The sequence below is a fragment of the Gracilinanus agilis genome, chromosome 2 (assembly GCF_016433145.1).
Source record: "Gracilinanus agilis isolate LMUSP501 chromosome 2, AgileGrace, whole genome shotgun sequence".
Lineage (NCBI taxonomy): Eukaryota > Metazoa > Chordata > Mammalia > Didelphimorphia > Didelphidae > Gracilinanus > Gracilinanus agilis.
Genome location: NC_058131.1, coordinates 700,581,854 through 700,601,923, shown reverse-complemented (window position 1 = coordinate 700,601,923; position 20,070 = coordinate 700,581,854). Strand labels below are relative to the sequence as shown.

The 20,070-nt window shown below is 38.3% G+C and overlaps 1 protein-coding gene across 6 annotated transcripts in view; it reads right to left on the bottom strand.

Annotated features, from left to right (window-relative positions):
- Positions 1-1,049: 1,049 nt before the first annotated feature.
- HERC4 (HECT and RLD domain containing E3 ubiquitin protein ligase 4) overlaps positions 1,050-20,070 on the bottom strand; it is a 96,097-nt gene continuing 77,076 nt past the window's right edge. For 4 of the 6 annotated variants that reach the window (XM_044659202.1, XM_044659204.1, XM_044659206.1 and 1 more), the window contains 9 exons: positions 19,244-19,342; positions 12,022-12,189; positions 11,652-11,795; positions 10,822-10,988; positions 9,725-9,791; positions 8,232-8,314; positions 7,094-7,277; positions 3,385-3,487; positions 1,050-1,531 (listed from right to left, as the gene is read on the bottom strand). In XM_044659202.1, the coding sequence (XP_044515137.1) occupies positions 1,323-1,531; positions 3,385-3,487; positions 7,094-7,277; positions 8,232-8,314; positions 9,725-9,791; positions 10,822-10,988; positions 11,652-11,795; positions 12,022-12,189; positions 19,244-19,342 (1,224 nt within the window). In that variant the 3' untranslated portion in view covers positions 1,050-1,322. The remainder of the gene's footprint in view (positions 1,532-3,384; positions 3,488-7,093; positions 7,278-8,231; positions 8,315-9,724; positions 9,792-10,821; positions 10,989-11,651; positions 11,796-12,021; positions 12,190-19,243; positions 19,343-20,070) is intronic. The other 2 variants (XM_044659203.1, XM_044659205.1) reach the window with 2 other exon arrangements.

Genomic DNA, 20,070 nt, shown 5'->3' with positions numbered 1-20,070 from the left:
TCACTGAAAACCTATCAAAGGCAAAACCACAGATTCCATTTCTGAATGCAACAAAGAGTCAACAGTGATTCACTTGAAGGGATTTCTGTATTAAATTGACTATAATGAAAGATGGGAAATCTATCTAATATCTAATAAACATTTAAGAGGCTTCCCTAAAACCTTTTTAGAAAGTCTGTCTTGAAGAATCACTGAAAGTTAAATTATTAAAACAATAAATCTTTATTCAAGTATTTTATTTAAAGTTTTCATTGCATTTTATATAAATTTAAAAAATAAATATCTGCCCCATAGCTGAAAGTCACATGTATTGCATATCCACACACATTCCAGGACTTAATGACATGAGGAGAATAAAATTGGAAACAGTTTCACTCACGATCAGCATGAAAATGGTTTTCTTCCATTTAAAAAACCCTAAAGAACATTGTTCTACACAAGCCAAAAGCACTGTGGAAGTGTGACTCCAGCGGCACCTTCCCAGTCAGTATGTGGCGCTGGGGTGCTGGATGTCACAGTGAATGGCGGGCGGTCCTATTCGGGGCAGCCCTGGGGAAGCGCTCCTCCATGCTAGGGTAAGCAGGCTTGACCATCACTGCCCACTGAGCAACATCACCACAATACTCCAGAGGAAGCACCTAGAGGACGCTTGGCAGAACACAGCACTAGAAGATTACTAAGACTAGAACTACACAAGGACGAGTGCGCAACAAGCTGTAAATCTTTACCCTTCTTAGTTCTGCTGCTTGAGTTTCTGAGAAGCCAAAAAAAAAAAAAAAGTTTGAATGGTCACAATTTTTAACCCATAAAAGTCATTCCAGTTCAATTACAACATAGAAACTGTACTGGTATCAGAACGTAACTATTTTATTACAAAAACTTTTAACATTATTTACAAAATGAAAAATAATTAAGTGACTATTGCAAACCAAAGTTAAATGTTTTCACCCAGTGATTGAAAAGAATTAAGCAACCATTCCATGCACTCGCACACCAAGATCATCTTTGTAATATGCAGACCATTAAAATTCATGTTAGTGAAACTTGAAGGTATTCACACCACTTGCATGTTTATTGGTAGATGACAAAAAAATGTCCATGGTTCTGTACAATAAGTCTAGTATTAACATAGTTTGTTCATTTTCTTTTAGGACTTTTTGGCTTCCATGAATATCTGTATGTCACGGAACATTCTGTAAATAAGCAATTAATCATATTGTCATCTCTGACACCGCGTCCACTGAACTCCCCACCACATGAAAGACACAAAGAAGTAGTTTAATGCTGCTGCATTAAACTAACTAGTCAGAATACCTCTAAAGTTATATTAAACTGAAGCCTTCGTTGTGATCAATGGCCTGGATCAGTTTAGAACGTAGAATTTCTTTCTCTGTGTATTTTGGAAGATCGAGAAGATTAAAACAGGTGTGGGAGACTGGGAGATAGGCCTCTCCACCTCCAGTTGACTGAATGACCAGTTTAAGACTCTTCATACCAAGGATAGGAATCCGATCACTACCTGTCAAAAATACTATCAAGAAATGTTTTTTAATGAAAACTTAAAAAAACAAACATTTGCATTGTAACAGTACTGTCCAACTAAATGTGACTTTTAGTTATTTCTCTACTAAAATCATTCTAGTCAGGAATTTGTATAAATAGCTTTACCTGATAGAAGAGAAACTTTCAAACCTACTTGCTGGAAAACTTGTACCATGATGTAAATGTTAAAACAACTGACTTACTGACCTCAAAGCAGATCACTGAAATATCTACATGGTGTGAGGGTTAGTTCACATGCCAAACAACAAAGTTGTTGTCTTTTTTCCTTTTACAAACCCGTATCTTTTGTTCTTGGATCAGTATGGTGCTTCCAAGGCAAAAGAGAGATGAGGGCATAGGCAATGGGGGTTAAGTGACTTGCCCAGGGTCACACAGCCAGAAAGTGTCTGAGGCCAGATTTGAAGCAGGCCCTCCCCTCTTGGATGTAAGGCAGGCACTCTATCCACTGAGCTACCTAGCAGTGCCAGGTCTCTTTCTTTTTTGGCTACTGCTTGTTACTGACCAAAGATGGTATCATTCAACCTGATTTCTTTATTCAGCAGATTTGATTTTCAATAACTTTCTACTGTAAATCAACAATATCTTTCCTCTCAAAGGATGAACGATTTCACAACACTAAGAATTATAAAAAGGATTTTGCTAGGGATATTCCAATAGAAATTTCTACAATGTTTTGAGTAACAGCAACATCATTAGAAGTGGCATGTGGCCGAATCCACATTTCAATGTAAAAGTTGTTCTATTTCTTAGCGAACCCTTTACGTAAGGAGAAGGTCTGCACCTGCGATTTCATTGGAATAGGGTCCTCCCAGATGAGAAAACTCCCCTTTTAAAGCAGGTCTGCACCTTCTCTTCTACTTAAGAGAAAGCCAATCTGGGATGAGATGAGACCCGAACCCAGCCCCAGCTCTCTAGTCACAATGCCACGTTGCTTCTTGTTACCCTTCAAGCAGAATTACACTGTAGAGCTGGGAGGAACTCTAAAGCTCCTCATTTGACACACGAGGACACTGAGCCCCGGAGAGGTTGTGAAGGCAAGTGAGCCACCGCTTAGTAGCAGAGCCTGCCCTCAAGGACTCCTTTCCTGCTGTCATGCTCTGACTTCTTAGGACAAAGAAATATTGGAGGGGAGGCTGAACTACCATCAGCTCCAGGGCATGGGAAAAGGTAATGGAGGTAAACTGGGTCACAACTCTGAATATACTTCATCATCTGGACCACTGTTTCCCACAATGATGTCAGCATACCATCTGAGAGCTTTAAAAAAAGAATTATGTGATTTTCCAATGATTTAATAGTATAAAACTCCCTCAGCCTAAAGGGCTCTCATTAAAACCTGTTATGGCTACATTTACAAAAAGAAGAAGAAAAGGAAGAAAGGAATGGGGTTGGGTCTTATTTAAAAAAAAAAAAAGGCTCAGAGCTTATTTATCTGTGATTTAAATAATAGAACCATAGGAAATTCAACAATCCCAACATCATGGTATTTCCTTTTCTTCATTTTAAATAAGAGGCCATACATTTCTCAAGGAATTAAAATCAGAAGAACCAGCTAATCAATGATTTTTATAATTCTTATATGAAAAAATATTAATAGAAAAGCTAGATGAGGAAACTTCTAAAAATGATCTTAACCAATTATAAGGCAGAATAGAATATTCTAATCCTTTTTATAACTCATGCAGTCACTAAGTGATTAATAAAGGACTTATTGAAAATATACTAAGCATTAGAAAGTTCTTTAATCTCAGAAGGCAGAGACCAGATACAAAAAATTAAATGCAGTTCTCACCTAAAATTGAATTAAATGGAAATACTTACAGAGAAACTGTTTTTTCTTTTCCAATGGCAATTCATGAAAAACTTCCCAGAAAATTTTTATTGTAGGATGTTCTGCCCAATATTCCCCTTTGTATTCTGTATTCTAGAAAGAACAACAGTCATTGGAGCTTCAAGTTAATAAAAGGTAGGTCTCCTTGGATATGAAATATTAACTCAACTAGAAAATGATGCTAAGGAATCTGGGCCAACTGTCTTCCCAATATTCCATTGCTACAGATCCCTAAAAAAACCAAAAGTCCTAACTTTGACAAGCCATCTTGCATATCAGTGCCAATTGTCATAAGCAGAAAGGAAAGCTGAATTTTCAGTGAAAATTTGTCTCCAAGACACATTCTAACAATGTTTGGTCAGTAATATTTTCCTATGTGAAAGCAATACCATACCTTAAATTCTTATGTCTGCACATCAAATCACCTTCCTGTTTATCTAAAATGAAACTAAGTGTTCACATGCACATGTGGTAAAGATTTATAGACATTTTTCTGAATGACAAAAATACCCCGCGTGTACTTTCCCTTTCTCATTGTCCATTTAAAACACATAAAACACAAGAAAGAAGTATCCTGATTGATAATTATCTTGCTAGATGTTCCATTTTCACAAAATTTCTCACCAACCAATCATTGTGACACATAAAGGACATAAAAGTATACATTTTGCATTCCCCAAATTCTGGCTTTTCTCATTTCCTTGAACAATTGTTTGTCAATAATAATTTTTACTTAATGAATAACATATAAGGTTTTTGCATGAAATCTCATGCATTCACACATACTAGCCAGTGGGAGAGGGGAGAAAAGATGGGAAGAGACAAGGGGAAAAAGCCTTTTAAAAACAATTTTATGTATATACATTCAACATCTTAACATAAAAATGCATTTTCTAGGGCAGCGATGACGACTAGGACATGGGTACCAAAGATGGCACGTAGAGCACTCTCTGTGGGCACACAGCCACCCCCCCCACCCCAGTTCATAACTAGAAAGGCAGAAAGCCTCAGGCAGAGCTGCTCCCCTCCCCCCTCCAACTTACTGGATGACATTTTTTCACACGCCCCACCTCTGTGCCCAGCAGCCCAATGGGAGCGCTTCCTCCCTCCCCTGTGTGGGGTAAGGGGGGAGGGGTACACTCAGCACTTAGTGGGGGGAGGGGCACAGCACTCACTCTCTGGGGTGGGGTGGGAGCAGGGCCCGGCACTCCACCTCTAAAAGGTTCGCCATCACTGTTCTAGGGTATGAATCTTCATTATTACAACAATGAATCAAGAGATGATTCAAGAAAAAGGCATAAAGGAGATTCTGCCCAGAGTATCTATTTTTAAACAACTATCATCAGAACTCAAAAGATACTCAAATATATTCCACATTGTCATGAAAATTTAATCATTTCTTTACACTATAATAATAAACATTATTCAGCACTTTAGTTAAAGTACCTGGAAGAGAACTTCCAACAGTATTAGACTGGCATTTAATGCCTAGTAAGATATTTTAGGTTGCTTACATAATTGACAAGATTTTCCCACTATAATAGGGAAAGCCTTGCAAATGGACAACTGGCATGTACAGAGAAATCTGAACATTTCAACTTCAAAATAAACTTTGGCAAACTTTCTCTAGAACCATTAGCCAAAGCAAAAACTGATAGAAGTACCAAAACTCCCCAAAAGCAGAAACAAAAGGGAAAAAGATGAAGGAAGAGAGGACACCTCCACATGATTGGAAAATCAGGCCCCCAAGAGCTGAAAGGTGGGTGTAAACCCAAAGCATTCCCCAAACAATGTCTCTTCTCTCCTCCCTTCTCGATCCTCCCACCAGAGATCCAGGGCTAGGAGAGATGCTGGTGATCACACAGCACAAACTCCTGATCTTCTAGATAAGGAAGCTGAGGGTGAGAATGGAGAAGGAATTTGTCCAAGATCAAACCACTAGGCAAGTTGCAAAACTGGGATTCTCTTACCCAATTTATTAATTGTGCATTAGTTAGTTGCTGCTAAGAACAACAAAAAGCCTTTACACAGGCAATTAGGTGGTGCAGTTGCACACACAGCATTGATGGCCTTAGATACTTACTAGCTGTGTGATCCTGGGCAAGTCATCTCACCTCTGTCTGCCTCAGTTTCCTCATCTGTAAAATGGGGATAATAACAACACCAACCTCCCAGCACTGTTATGAGGATCAAATAAAATAATAATCATCACCTGGTCAGTGCAGTGCCTAGCACAAAGTAAGTGCTACAGAAATGTTAATTGCTTCCTTTCTTCTCCATTTTTAAGTGCTGTGTGCCAGGCACTGCTCAGCTCCAGCAATACAAATAGAAGCACATATCCCTTGAACTTCCGGTGATAGCTCTCTTTCCTCATTAGAAGGTTATCAAACAACTAGTTGGAAAAGTTTTGCCTGGTAAGTCCACTGTATCCTTTTAGAATTGGATTGTTGCTCTATCTATGGAACTCTTAGGCCTCTGAAGTCCTGAGATTTCCACTTGGGATTCTCTTTAACACTAGAAACACTTATTTCCAAGTTAAGAGTCAGCATTTATTACATGCCTCCAGTGTGCCAGGCACTGTGCTAAGCACTGAGGGTACAAAGACAGACAAAAGACAGTCCTTACCCTTGAGGATCTCACAATTTAATGGAGAAAACAACAGGAAGACACTACTGTGCACACAGGACACCCTAGAGATCACACGCAAGGAAAGGCTTCTCCCAAAGGTGGGGCATGAGCCAAGACCTGAAGGCTGAGCATCCTGGGCATGGGAGACAGTCACGTCGAAGGCACCATTGGTAGATAGAGGGTCTATGAGAGGGAGGCCAACATCAAGGTCACAGAAAATGTGGAAAAGAATGAAGAGTTTGAGAAGGGGTCCGAGTAAAAGCACCTATGTGAACTCTAGAGACACCTAAGAGGTGAGCAGCCCTCTTGTTACCCTAACTGGAGGAATGGAGGTAGCTCAGTATTTCAAAGAGGAATTAATAGAGAACTGCTGGAAATTCCCAGACAGGAATGAGAAACTCAGGCTTCTTTTTGAGTCATTATTCTTGGGAAATATTATTCACTTAAGGCTTCTCTTGGTGAAGAGATATTTCACTTCTATCTTTCTGCTTTGAGACTGGTGGGAAAAAAACATAAACAAAACATTCTAAGGTTGCCGGTATTTTACAGTAAACTTTCCTTTACTGAAGTGGCCAGAAAATACACTGTCTTTCCTAGGGCTGCTGATGTCACAGGTGACCTGCCTTTTAGAAGAACGAATGTAAATCCCAACTTTCAAACACACATTTCACAAATCATTTCCTGTCACACAAAAACAAAAGGGGTGTTTTCCTTTCAAATGTTAAAGGAAAGAATACTATCAGAACCCAGGATCAACTCAACTTCAGTAGCTTCATTTTATTTTGGTCTTCAAATCCCCACAAAGTTGTTTCTCCTTAAAAGTTTCTTTAAAAAAAAAACAAACAAAAAAAACAAAACAAAACAACAACAAACCCATACCTTCCATCTTAGAATCAATACTGTGTATTGGTTCTAAAGCAGAAGAGCAGTAAGGGCTAGGCAATGGGGGTTAAGTGACTTGCCTCGGGTCACACAGCTGGGAAGTGTCTGAGGCCAGATTTGAACCCAGGACCTCCCGTTTCTGGGTCTGGCTCTCAATCTACTGAGCCACCTTCTGTCTTCTTTCCTTACCCTTTCAAGTTCTTTCCAATCATAGTTTGTGTTCCCAATCACCATTGCCTGTAGTTCATTAGGATGGAAGAGCTGGAGGACTTTTCCACCACAGACTTTATGAAAGCCTTCATGAAAAGCATCAAATAAGGAAGCCACTGATTTATTGAATATGTAATCCACGTAAGATTCAACAAATTCCATTCTAGAAATGGGAAGAAAAAATAGACACACACACTCACAAACCTACATTTTAAAAATTAAAAGCTTTTTATTAATTCTCTGCCTGAGAAGATAATGTCATTAAAAAATCATTCCACCATCGAATCAATTAGATTATGGATTTTGCTGCACTTGTGGCCACTCTCCCACAAACTGAGATAGAGTAGGGAAGAACTCAAAATTGTTGTCAAAAGAGCCACCTATTTTAATTAGAAATTGGGTGTCCACCCAGAATGACTTAAAAAAAGAACAAAAACATTTCATCTACAATGTAGCATTTGAGCATCTGGAAAACCACCAAAAACATAAACCCACTTACTTTTAGTTCTAAAGAGATTTGCATAAGTATAATTGAATCTCAGGGGAGAATTATTGGCTTCTAAACAATGAAGACTAATTCTACTTTGGGGGAACCTCATGCCATTTTTACAGTCTGAAGTCATTACAATAAATGTTTGACCCAAGACAGTCACTGTGGAATAATAATCAAATCCAAATATCGTCAATCAGCCCACCAATATTATGTGCTAGATAGTATGATTAGCACCTTCAATGGTCTCTCATTAGAGAATTCACAATTTAAATCCTAATTTCATTTCCCAAGGAATTAGGAAGAATAAAAAGAGCCTACTCCAGCAAATTTCAATTTCATTTTCAATGTTCTAAAAAAAAAAAACAAAAAGTTGGGGAAACCTGTGGTCCTACTAACTATCCCATACTAATATTTAGTTTGCATTCCCTCAGTAAAGTTGCCAAGGTAGGAGCAAAAATTGTTATCAAACCCAAAACATGTTAATGAAGAAATAGTCAAAAGTACTTGGGAAACTTTCAAATCAATTACCTCCCCTAAACTCCAGCTACCACTCAAATATTTTAAGATCTGGATCTAAAGATAAACTTAATAAATTGAGATATATAGTTCTACAAAATCACTTACCGATTTTGTTTATTAACAAGAGTTTCTGCCCCATTAGGAATCAGTTCTTTCACCTCAGTTGTACCAAAGTTCTCAACGGTGATCTATTAAAATTTTTTGAAAATCAGACTCAATTAAGCAGATTATTATGATTATTATATACTTAAACTTTCAAGAAACAAAAACAACTGATAGCAGGGTAAGAATATATATCCTCTGCTTTTAATTCTGGGATTACTGCAAATAAATGATACACATTATACTATTTAGGACCAGTGATGGCAAACCTTTTAGAGATGGAGTGCCAGGCAGGCCAGCCCTGCCCCCCAAACACGTGCTGTGCCCCACCTCCCCCCTTACCCCAGACAGGGATGGGAGAAAGTGCTCCCACTGGGCTGCTGGACAGAGGGGCGGGTGATGAGAGGTGTGTGTGGAGGGGGGGAGGGGAGTGGCCTGAACACTCTGCTCCCCTCCAGCTCTGCTCCCTGTGAGCTGCTCACCTTACCCGCTTGTGTACTCCCCATTGGGCTGCTAGACAGGTGTGTATGTGTGTGAGAAAAAAAGTCATTAGGCATGGGTAGAGGGGGAGGGGAGCCACTCCATCCAAATCCCTCTACCTTTCTAGTAACAAACTCGGGGGTTGGGGTGTGTGTGGTTATGACTCATGTGCCCACAGAGAGGGCTCTGTGTGCCATCTTTGGCACTTATGCCATAGGTTTGCCATCGCTGGTCTAAGTGATACCACTATGTTCCTAGGAAATATTTCTACCTGTGGTGATTGCCTTGTCCATAACCAGAGTAAAGGTAAATTCCTATATCTGTCTCATTATCTCTACTGGTTCTCTCACTGTTCCCTCAGCATACCTTAACTATTCTACCATCTTACTTCTGATCACTTTATATCCTCCCTAAAAGCCCTCTCTCTCTCCCTCCTGTCCATTTTTAAGTTAAAATTCAATCCCATCTTGTAAAGCCTCCAAATTTCCATCTTTTCTGATCCTCTCCTCAGGTACACTAGGTACACTTGGTACTTCTCTGGCATTTAACACAACTGACCAATCATCATAGAATCTTTTGAGCCGGAAGGAGTTGAGAATATACGATCCAACCCCCTAGCCAGATCTATAAACTGAAGCCCAGAAAGATTTCATGACTAAAGCAAAATCACACAGTTAATATCAAGTAGCAAATCTGAAAAAAAAAATTGTCTTATCTTTTGACTTTGTTCATGGCTCCCACCACAATACCATATCTCCTTACTGTTTGTCATTTTTTTGTCTCTAAATTAGCCTGGAAACTCTGGGGAGGCAGGAACCAGGCCTTGGCCTCATGGTAACCCAAATGCTGAACACAAGGCACTGAACAAATACTCAGGATCAAAATTTTACCAAGAATTGGGGTTAGGAAAAATCTATGTGAAAAGTGTTTCTCAGGATCCAGATAAAAGTTGATAGAGCTACAAAGCAAATAGCAAGTGGTAGGTTATTCTGGACTACTGCATCCTTCTAACTCACCGTAAAATTAATACAATATGTGTCCTCTATGTCATCCTCTGGATAATCGAGCAACTGTTGCATGCTTCTGTTAAAAAAGAGATATATTTCTTTCAGGTAAAAGTGAAAACTGGGTATTCTGTTCTGCCTAAAGATAGCAAATATTTTTTTTCTAATAACAATAGCTAACACACAGCATTTTCTATATGCCAGGCACTGCACTAAGCATTTTACAATTATTTGCTCATTTAGGCTTCATGAGAATCTCATCCTACAAGGCAAGGCTATCATTATCCCCATTTTATAGATGAGAAAACTAAGGCAGTCAGAGGTTAATTGGTTTGACCAGATTCAAGTATTCTCACAGATATTTAAGGCTGCATTTGAACTCAGGTCTTCCTGATTCCAAGCCTAGAGATCTATTATTCACTAAACTATTATTATTCAGCTATTTAATATTTCTTTTGGTAGCCATTTTAGACTTTTATCAGCTACATGTTGAAATTGTGCAAAATTTTTATATCGAATTATATTTAGCATCTCTTTTAAGTGAGGTGAACCTAAAAGGCAAGCTTGAGAAAATATCCTAGTTTTTTTCCTTAGTTCTTGTGTGTGTGTGGGGAAATCACCATGGTTTTTATTGCTTTTACTGAATGCAAAGACCACATGATACACTTATTTTGAGGAAGTGTGTTTGTTCTGAATCACATTTCTATTCCATGCTTGCTTGTATTCAATTCAATATGAAACTTCCAGTTAAGAATTTAGCACATCAAAAATAAAATTGAATTTTCTCTTTTTTGCTCACATTATCAATGAACTCTCAGAAAATATTACTCTCATAAATGTGTTCTCTGCTATTTGCAAGGATCATGGTCAATTAAAAAAATTATTCATGGTGCCTTCATTCATATATTTTTCAGAAATTACAATCAGTCTCATTAAATAGCCTTCAATCTGAGGAATGTTCTATTAAGAACTTGTTTTTTCCATTTCATAAACTTTTATAAGCTAATTAACAATAATAAAATGAATTGTTCATCTTGGGCAAATAAATGAAGTATCTGGTAGGACCCTTTTTTTATCCCCCCAGTCCGCACCATGTAGGACCCACTGACCTCCCAACATCAGGCATTAATTCCTTCAAATCGTCTAGGGAAGGCTTCCTTTTCAGCAGCTTCTTGTACAAAGCCAAAGGAAAATGGAGGTCTACAATAGTAAAGTTATAAATTGCTAATCCACAGATAACTCCAATCAAGTGGAACAAATCACTGTCTTCAAAGGTCTATGAATTTCAAAGGGGAAAAAAAAATCAGTGATAACTTGAGGTCACAAAAATTAAGTTAAAAATTTTACTACAGTAAATAAAAATGAATGTAATTTTGCATCTTAAAACATAAACTTTTACAGTCGGAGACTCCTATTAAAAGGATTAAAAGAGTCTTAAACCAAACAGAAGTGGAACACGAAATTCCATTCAGTGTGCTGGTATAATGAAGAACTCCTAAAAAGACATAAATATCAAGGTAAAGAAGAGAAGTAGAATGACCATTACTGACTTCTTCAAACTCCAAGTTCTATAAGCATTCTCAAGGAAGTTTATGTCTTATCTAATGGTTTCATTTCTTAAGTGACAAAGCAGAGGGATGGTGACAATAGTCTTCTGTGGAACACAACACAATTAAAATTCATCTTAGATTTCAACTGTGAATCTGAAGTCACCTGATGATTTATGCCTTCCTCTGGCCAGCCTCCACTGAAGCTTGTGTGAGGTAAAGAGATTCAGATAACATGGACAAAAAGCTTTCTAAAAGAAAAACTAAAAGTGCTGACTTCTAAATGTATTTTTTACACCAAAGGTGCTGAATGAGCACTGTTAGAAATCTGGTAGCTGTTTTAACAAATGACTATTATCAGAATAACTCAAGAAACCTGAGTAATTTCTTACCTTATCAGAAAACCATATAAGCCTAGAGTCTTCATAATATCTAAACATGCCATATTTTGGATCCAGCAACTCTCTCATGATAAGCAGGAAAAATTCTTTGCGTACACCTCCTGCATCAACAGCATCTTCTCCTACAAAAATAACCTTCAAATGGGTTTAAAAACAAATGAAATTATATTCAGTATGGTATACAGCACAGGTTAAAGAAAATACTAAACAATTAACTGTTTAAAACAGAAAACAGGTAAATAGGCTCAGTTGGCTACATTACAACATGACACAAACACACTCGCACATGCACATGTGTGCCCAAAAGGACACAGATCTCTGAATACCCTGCCATGAGAGAGAAAGAGAAATGTCAAATTACCTTAAGTGGCTTTTTGTAATCTATATTCTTTGTTTTCCTAAGGACTTCCATTGCATCGCCTACAATATTTTCTCTACGGACTACAAGAATTAGACATGGATTCACAGACTCAATCACTGGGAGAAAAAGAGAGGAGACATTCTGTCTGTGGGCTTGGTCAATAGCCATCTGTAAAATAAAAGGTTAAAAACTTTAGTAGTGAGGCTTCTTAAAGGCAGCTGCAATAAGGTGAACCACATTCATCCTTCAGTTAGGTTATAATTAGCATTTATAAAGTGCCTACTAAGTGCCAAGCATTATTCTAAGAGCTGGAAATGCAAATGAATATGCACAAACAAGCTATATTCAAGATAAAAGCAGGGAAGCCTCCAGAATTAAGAGGGAAGGGGAAAGACTTTCGGAAGAAGATAGAATTTCAGTTGAGAATTAAAGGAAGCCAGGAGGCATATCATAGATGAAGAGGGAGAACATTCCAGGCATGGGGCCAGTCAGAGAAAATGCCTTAAAAAAGAATGCCTTGGTTGTTGGGACAGTAAAGGTGCCAGTGTGTCACTGGATTGAAGAGTACATGGAGGGATATAAAGTGAAAGAAGACTAGAAAAGGAGAGGGATAGGGAGAGATAGGTTATTGGTTATTAAGGGCTATGAATGCCAAAGCAGAGATTTTTTTATTTGATCCTAAAGGAGATGAGGAATCACTGTAGTTTATTGAACACAAGAAAGTGATAGTGTTAGAACTGCTCTTTAGGGAAAAAAGGTCCCCCCCCATTATTTATTGTTATGCAAAACACACTTCTATATGGGTCATGTAATATATACATACCCAAAACTCCAAAATAAAACCAAAGATACAATGATGTGAAAGACAACTCCAATAGTTCTTTCTCGAGGTGGATAGCATTCCCTGTCCTAAGTCTTTCAGGATTATCCCAGATCATTGCATTGCTGAGAGTAGCCAAGTTTTCACAGATAATCACCATCCAATATTGCTGTTACTGTGTACGATGTTTTCCCAAGTCTGTCTATTTCTCTCTGCATCAGTTCCCATAGATCTTTTCAGTTTTTTCTGAAATCATCTTGCTTATAATTTCTTATAGCACAATAGTATTCCATTACCAACATGTACCACAATTTGTTCAGCCATTCCCCAAATGATGGACATCGCCATAATTTCCAATTCTTTGCCACCACAAAAAAGAGCAGCTATAAATATTTTTGTACAAGTTAAGTCCTTTCCCCCTTTTTATAATATCGTTGGGATACAGACCCAAGAGTGGCATTATCGGATCAAAGGGTATGCAGTTTTATAGTCCTTTGGGCACAATTCCAAATTGCCCTCCAGAATGGTTGGATCAGTACACAACTCCACCAACAATGCATCAGTGTCCCAATTTTGCCACATCTTCCAACATTTACTACTTTTCTTTACTGCCATACTGAGGAAAATCTCTTCAGTAGCTAACTGGAAAATGGAGTAGAGAGAAATAAGGCAGGCAGATCGATTGAGAGACTATTAAAATAGTCCAGACAGGAGGTGATGGGGGTCTATACCAGGCTATGGTGTCAGAGGAGAGGAGGAGGCATATTTGAGAGATGTTTCAAAGGGAAAATCAGCAGACCTTGGCAATAGACTGGATAAACAAGTAAGAGAGAGGGAGAAGGCCAGGATGACTCTGAGGTTGTTAGCCTGAGGAATTAGGAGGATGGTGTTGCCCTCTACAGTAACAGGGAAGATAAGAGAAAGGGACAGTTTAGGGGGAAAGATAAGGAGTTCGATATTTTAAGTGACAACTAAATGTAAAGTCATGTGACAACCAAAACCCCCTTCTTTCTGCTATGAGATTCACAACTTCATAGTCCAATGAGAGCATCAACAAGTTCTGAATGTTAACAATATCAATGAATCTGAGTACTTGCTGGTCTCTTGAAATCTCTTGACTAGAGCAAGAAGCAGAGGCTAAGATTCTACAGATAATAAACTGACACATCTCATTTTTCTTTCCAGTTGCCAATAATCTTTTAGTAAACAAACCAAATGCTATTTTCTCAATCTTCTTCCTTCTTTACCTATCTGCAGTCCTCTGACACTGTCAATAATCCTCATCTCATTGATAAACCTTTTCTCTTTAGGATTTTGGGACACTGCAGCTTCCCCTAAGCCCATGTCAGAGAAACTATGGCATGTATGCCAGAGAGGGCTGCTCCCTTCCCCCTCCTCTCCACATACATCTGAGGATATTTCTCTCTTCACCTGCCACTCTGCCCAGCAGCCCAATGGAAGCACTTCCTCCCTCTCATCTGGGGTAAGGCCCAGGGCTTACATGCAGCGTCAAGGTTGAAGTTTGGGCACTCAGTCTCTAAAAGACTCACCATCACTGCTCTAAGCCTTCCTTGCTGGATCTAATCCAAAATTGCACCCAGACAACATGGGCCCTCATTTCTTCTCTTCTCCCTCTATATTATTTCACTATATAATCAACCCTAACCACCCTCCTGACATCCAGTCTCCTATCTGTCTCCAAATGTTTACTGGAAATCTGTACCAAAGACATCTTGACTTCAACTTATTCAAATATGAACTAATACTCTTTAGCTCAAAACTTTCCCCCTTCTAAACCTCCCCATTACTGTCAAGGGCACCATCTTCTTCCTAGTCCTCCAGGCTTACAAGCTAGGCAGCATCTTGGCCTCCTCACTCTCTCTCACCCCCATACTTAGGCTGTTGCCAAGACCTGTCGACTTCACCTTCTCAGCATCTCTCCAATATGTCCCCTTCTCTCCTCTGACATTGCTTCTTCTCTAATGCAGGCCGTCATCACTTCGGCCTGGATGATTACAATAGTCAGCTTCTTGGCTTGTAGTCACAAGTCTCTCCACACTCCAGTCCAATCTCTACTCCAATGCCATCAAATTAATCCCAAAGCTCACATCTGACCAGGTCACCAACCCCATCCCCAATCAAAAACCTCCAGTGACTCTTTACTACCTCAAGGATCAAATATAAAGTCGTCTGATTGGCTTTAAAGTTCTTCATTACCAGGCCTCTTCCTACCTTTTTCAGCCTTCTTACATCCTGAGACATTGGCCACCTTGTTGTTCCTCTCCCAAGCCATCTCCTATATACATTTTCACCTGCTGTTCCCCATGACTGGAATTCTTTCCTTCTTCATCTCTGTTTCAGGACTTAGCTGACTTCCTTAACGTCTCAGCTAAAATACCTCCATTAGTGAGGAGCCGTTCCTGATCCCCACTTAATACTAGTGTCTCCCTTCTGAGACGATCTCCAGTTTATCCTGTTTATGTCTGATTTAAACAAAGTTGTATGTAGGTGGTGTAAAAGTGAAATTTGGGAGATGTCATCTTTAAGTATATATATGTATTTTCTATGGACATTATCAAACTACATTTCCCGTGGTCCAACGGGTTTCCGGTTCCGGTTCTTTGGGCGTGGGGACACCTACGTCTTGACGCAGAGAAGAGTTTATAATCTCCTGGGTTAGGGGGGAGTGGTCTCTTGGCCAGCAGACTGAGGAAGAGGTAATAATGACTGGGGCGGCAATTTTGAATTCTTATAAGTGCATGGTCTAATGACTCTATCAGCATGGCTTTAATTAAAATACTAATTTATATTATTATTTCAGTCATAATTATTTTTCATATTTATAATTATGGTGACCTTACGAAGTTTGGATTAAGAATTCTCAATTTTCTAGATAGTTTAAGAGGAAGCCATGTGGCTCTGGGACCCCGAGTCTCAGAAGCGATTTTTTTCCTCGCCCAGTCCTCTCCCGATTTTCCCCAGCCTAGAGGCTATTTCACAGGGAAGAGAGACAATGGCTTTAATGGCTGCAGGGCTGCAAATTATTTTGCTCAATGCCCCAGGCCTGGTGACCCTTGCGGATGCTAAAACGCCAGAGAGCCCAGCCAGTTTCGTCTGCCGCTGATCTCCATTCCTACCGCTTCCTGACCGCAAGCCTGCCAGCGTTCCAGTCCCTGTGATCTCCGCGCCGCTTTTCTTGCCTCTGGTGCTGCTAGTGCTGCTGCTTCCACTTCAACCCCGAGCCCCAACATGGATGACCCCTGGCTGCTGCCTTTGCCGAAATCTTGACCTCCAGAGACTGCTTCAGCTCTGCCGCTAACAATTTGGGTAGTATTCCCCTTTCTCTCTACTTTCTTATAGGAGACATTCTAGCCTTCCACGTGTTTCTCTAAAGACCTAATGTAGGCACCCCCAACCCACACAGACTACACGTGGGTATTTTCCTGAGCTTTTCTCCACTAACCCCAAGCCCATGTGGACGCTAGCGTCTGGACCTAGCAACTAGCGTTTACCCTTAATGGGGCCGAATGGCCTATTCAGACGTGCTTGTGATTAAAAACTGAACTCAGGGGAAGAAATATTCACCCCCATACCTGCTCAGAACTTTGAACTTTAAAAAAAAAAAAACCTTAAACTCAGCAGAACTCAATCAAAAGAACCTTAAATTGAACCAGGGGTGAACTTTTAAACCTCGGAACTGAATGAGTTTTATTTCTGTTTTTTAAGAGACTGTATCTTACTGTATTTTGCTAATTAGTTTCGTAAATTAATCTTGCTTATTTCGTTGATTTTCCTGTTAAACTGAATCATTGTAAGTTAATGAAGTTTGTGGCTGCTAGATTAATTCTGTTATGATTTTATTGTAACTCCCAAATAATGAGAAAAATCTATTAGAACTGGTAAGAGGTTTTGACCAGCTGTTGATCTGATACTACTGGATTTATAGAGCACATGTCTTTTAAAATTTACTCTGTCTTGGTAATTGCAACGAACCTTGAAAGTTTCCATGCTTTGAATATTACCTTGTAATTTTACAAGAGGTATTTTTTAACTTTTACTTTAAATCCTTAAAAATTGTTGTCTTAAAGGATAAAGCTTTTATACATTTTATTATAAGATATTATTGCCTTAAATGGGTAGAAGCATTCCCTACCCAGGATTCTTTAAAACAGGAAGCCAAGGAGCTCCTGTATATTCTTATCTGAGGATGATTATATCAGAAGGTTTCTTTTTTAAATATCAGATTTTGCTATGGAAGCAATAACAGAATTTGTTGAGAAACTCTTAGCTAAGATTTAAAGTTGTAACAAGTAAATGATTTTAAACATCATTGTTTTAAAATGTGCTATTGGAAATAATGGTACTCTATTTGAATGTGCACTGTGAATCTGCTATTTGTAAGATCCATTTACACTCACAGAATGAAAACCTCATTTTTGGGTAACATAACCCTTCTAGTTCTAAGCTATATATATTTTTTTGATTTTTAAAACATTTTTTTTAATGAGAGCAATTGATTTTTCCCCTTTTCTCATCTTGTACTGGAAGTACATATATAATCATTATTTATCCTTTTTCTGATTCTACAGCAAATAACTGAGCCTATAGGACTGTGATTAAATGCCTTTCTGTCTGATTCTACTATAAGGGAATATGAAAGCCGTTTTCGTGCTAAAAAAGAAAGCACATGGTCAGAGACTTGACTGACTAAGATCTGCATAATTGCAGCAGTTCTATGCCAATACTTTAGGGCTTGGAAATTGGGGTTTGAGTCCTGGAGTCCCAGTCTTTTCTAAAAACTTTAGAGGACGTGGGTCCCCTCAACTTAGATTCCTAGAAAGCACCTAAGATTGGTTATTTATTTGGCTCAGTTCCCTAAAAAAGCTGATAAGTCAGATCAGAGAGAGACATTTTCCTTAAGTCCTGGCCCTGAATGGGTAATTGCACACTGCTGAATTCACTTTAATTAGACCTTCATTCAAAGGTCTAAGTTTATTTTCCCCAGATTTTTTTGCACATTTTACATTTCATTCACAAGTTAATTTTTTCTTCTTTTTTCTTGAATTTTATTCTTTGTATTTTGCCAATTTGATTTCATACAACCCCCAGGACTCAGCCACTCATCCTTAGCTGACCTGAGGTACCCTTTTTTAGAAAAAAGGTGTGTTTAAGATTTACCTCACAGGGATATCTGTCAAGTTTTTTAAAATTCGATAATGTAAATATATATATATATTTAACTCTTTTAGGAGTAATTTCACAGGGAATTGTATAAAATCTTAGAAGAAAATGTATGTTTTGTAATCTATAATGTAAAGTTTAAATTCTTTTGAGAATAATTTCAGGATAAGGATCCTACCATCTCCCCAGAATCCAGACGATGAACCTGTTTTGGTGAAGACACCATGAAGATGTCTGAAAAGCCTTCACTGTACCATGAAGACCAAAATTTGAACTTTGGGGTGCAGTTGATTGAACTATGGGGAGTTGAAATTGAATTGTATATATTGTTTTAATTGTACACTGTTATACCAATAGGGGACTGCCCCCAAATTGGTTTTTTGTCAATGCGGCTAATTTTAACCATTTGTTCATCTATTTCTTTTATCCCCAAATTCCTGAAAATTTTAGAAGTTGTCTATTTTTACAGGTCCAGCGAAGAAAAAGGGTTAACCTTTTTTTTGCCGGACCTCACGGGGAATTGTAAAAGTGAAATTTGGGAGATGTCATCTTTAAGTATATATATGTATTTTCTATGGACATTATCAAACTACATTTCCCGTGGTCCAACAGGTTTCCGGTTCCGGTTCTTTGGGCATGGGGACACCTACATCTTGACGCAGAGAAGAGTTTATAATCTCCTGGGTTAGGGGGGAGTGGTCTCTTGGCCAGCAGACTGAGGAAGAGGTAATAATGACTGGGGCGGCAATTTTGAATTCTTATAAGCACGTGGTCTAATGACTTTATCTATCAGCATGGCTTTAATTAAAATACTAATTTATATTATTATATCAGCCTTTATTATTTTTTATATTTATAGTGGTCTCCCCTATAAGACTTGAGCTCCCGGAGAGGAATGAATGTTTTTGTGTCTCCCTCTGTATCCTTAGTGCATATAACAGTGCCTGGTATAGATGAGGTGCTTAATAAAATGACTATTGTTGACCTGAAAGTACAGACTTCCAGAGTTCAGAAATCTCAGCTGTAAAGGACCTGAGAAGCCTAATACTTCCATAAGTCTAATGACAATCTTATTGTAAAGGATATATTTGCCAAAATCACAGTTGAAGCAAAGAACACAGAAAATTTCTGATTACTAGTAAGATTTTAAAATATTTGCTAATTTGAAATCCAAAGGATAGTCCAGTAAGTATACTCAAATAAAAAAGGGAACAGTTTTACCTGCATCTGCAAGACTGCATCTGTTTGTAACAGTGTAGTTTTTGCCTGGGCATCAAATACAAATGGATAAGTACAAATTGTAACTGGGATTTCCGTTAACTGGAAGAAAACAAATTAAATATTAGTACATCTCCTTGTGATGCAATACTTTGTAGAGGAAATTTCAGAAAAAAACTAAATTAAATAACGCCATAATGACTTCTACACCTTTCTGAATTTTCAATTTTATATGAATTCGTTTTGCTAGTTCTGACCCATGTAAAAATATGTTCCACCTCACATAACAAGACAGTGTTCATTTTTGAGTTCTATAAAATACTTATGATTTCATCATAACCCTCAAGTGATACGGATTACAGTTCATTGCTCGGTAGGCTCTAGTTGTCTCAATGAGCAACTGGGGCTGGAACAACTCATCATCTGATGAGCCTGTTCTCTGAATACCCAATCTTCACCTAGCTGAAATATTAAATAAACTGGTTTCTAATTGCAGGTTAGGATAACAGTGCTGAGAATGTATAAAATGCCAATTGTAAGTAATCATTTAAGGATTAACAGAATTATATGTTTAAGTATAAGACTACTTATAAGAAGTATAAGTATAAGAGGAGTAATTCAATTTGATAGACATTATTTCTCTCTAAAGAGCAGAGACAGTGCTCCATGGTAGAAGACAAAAAAATAATGCCTGACTGATTTTCACTGAAAAGGGCTGTTCCCAAGATCTAGATGGCTGAGACTCTTGGAAGAGCAAATGTTGGGAGAGAATTGACTCAAGATACAAGCTGTTCCTTTGAGCTGGTATAACCTACTCAGCATATTTTTAT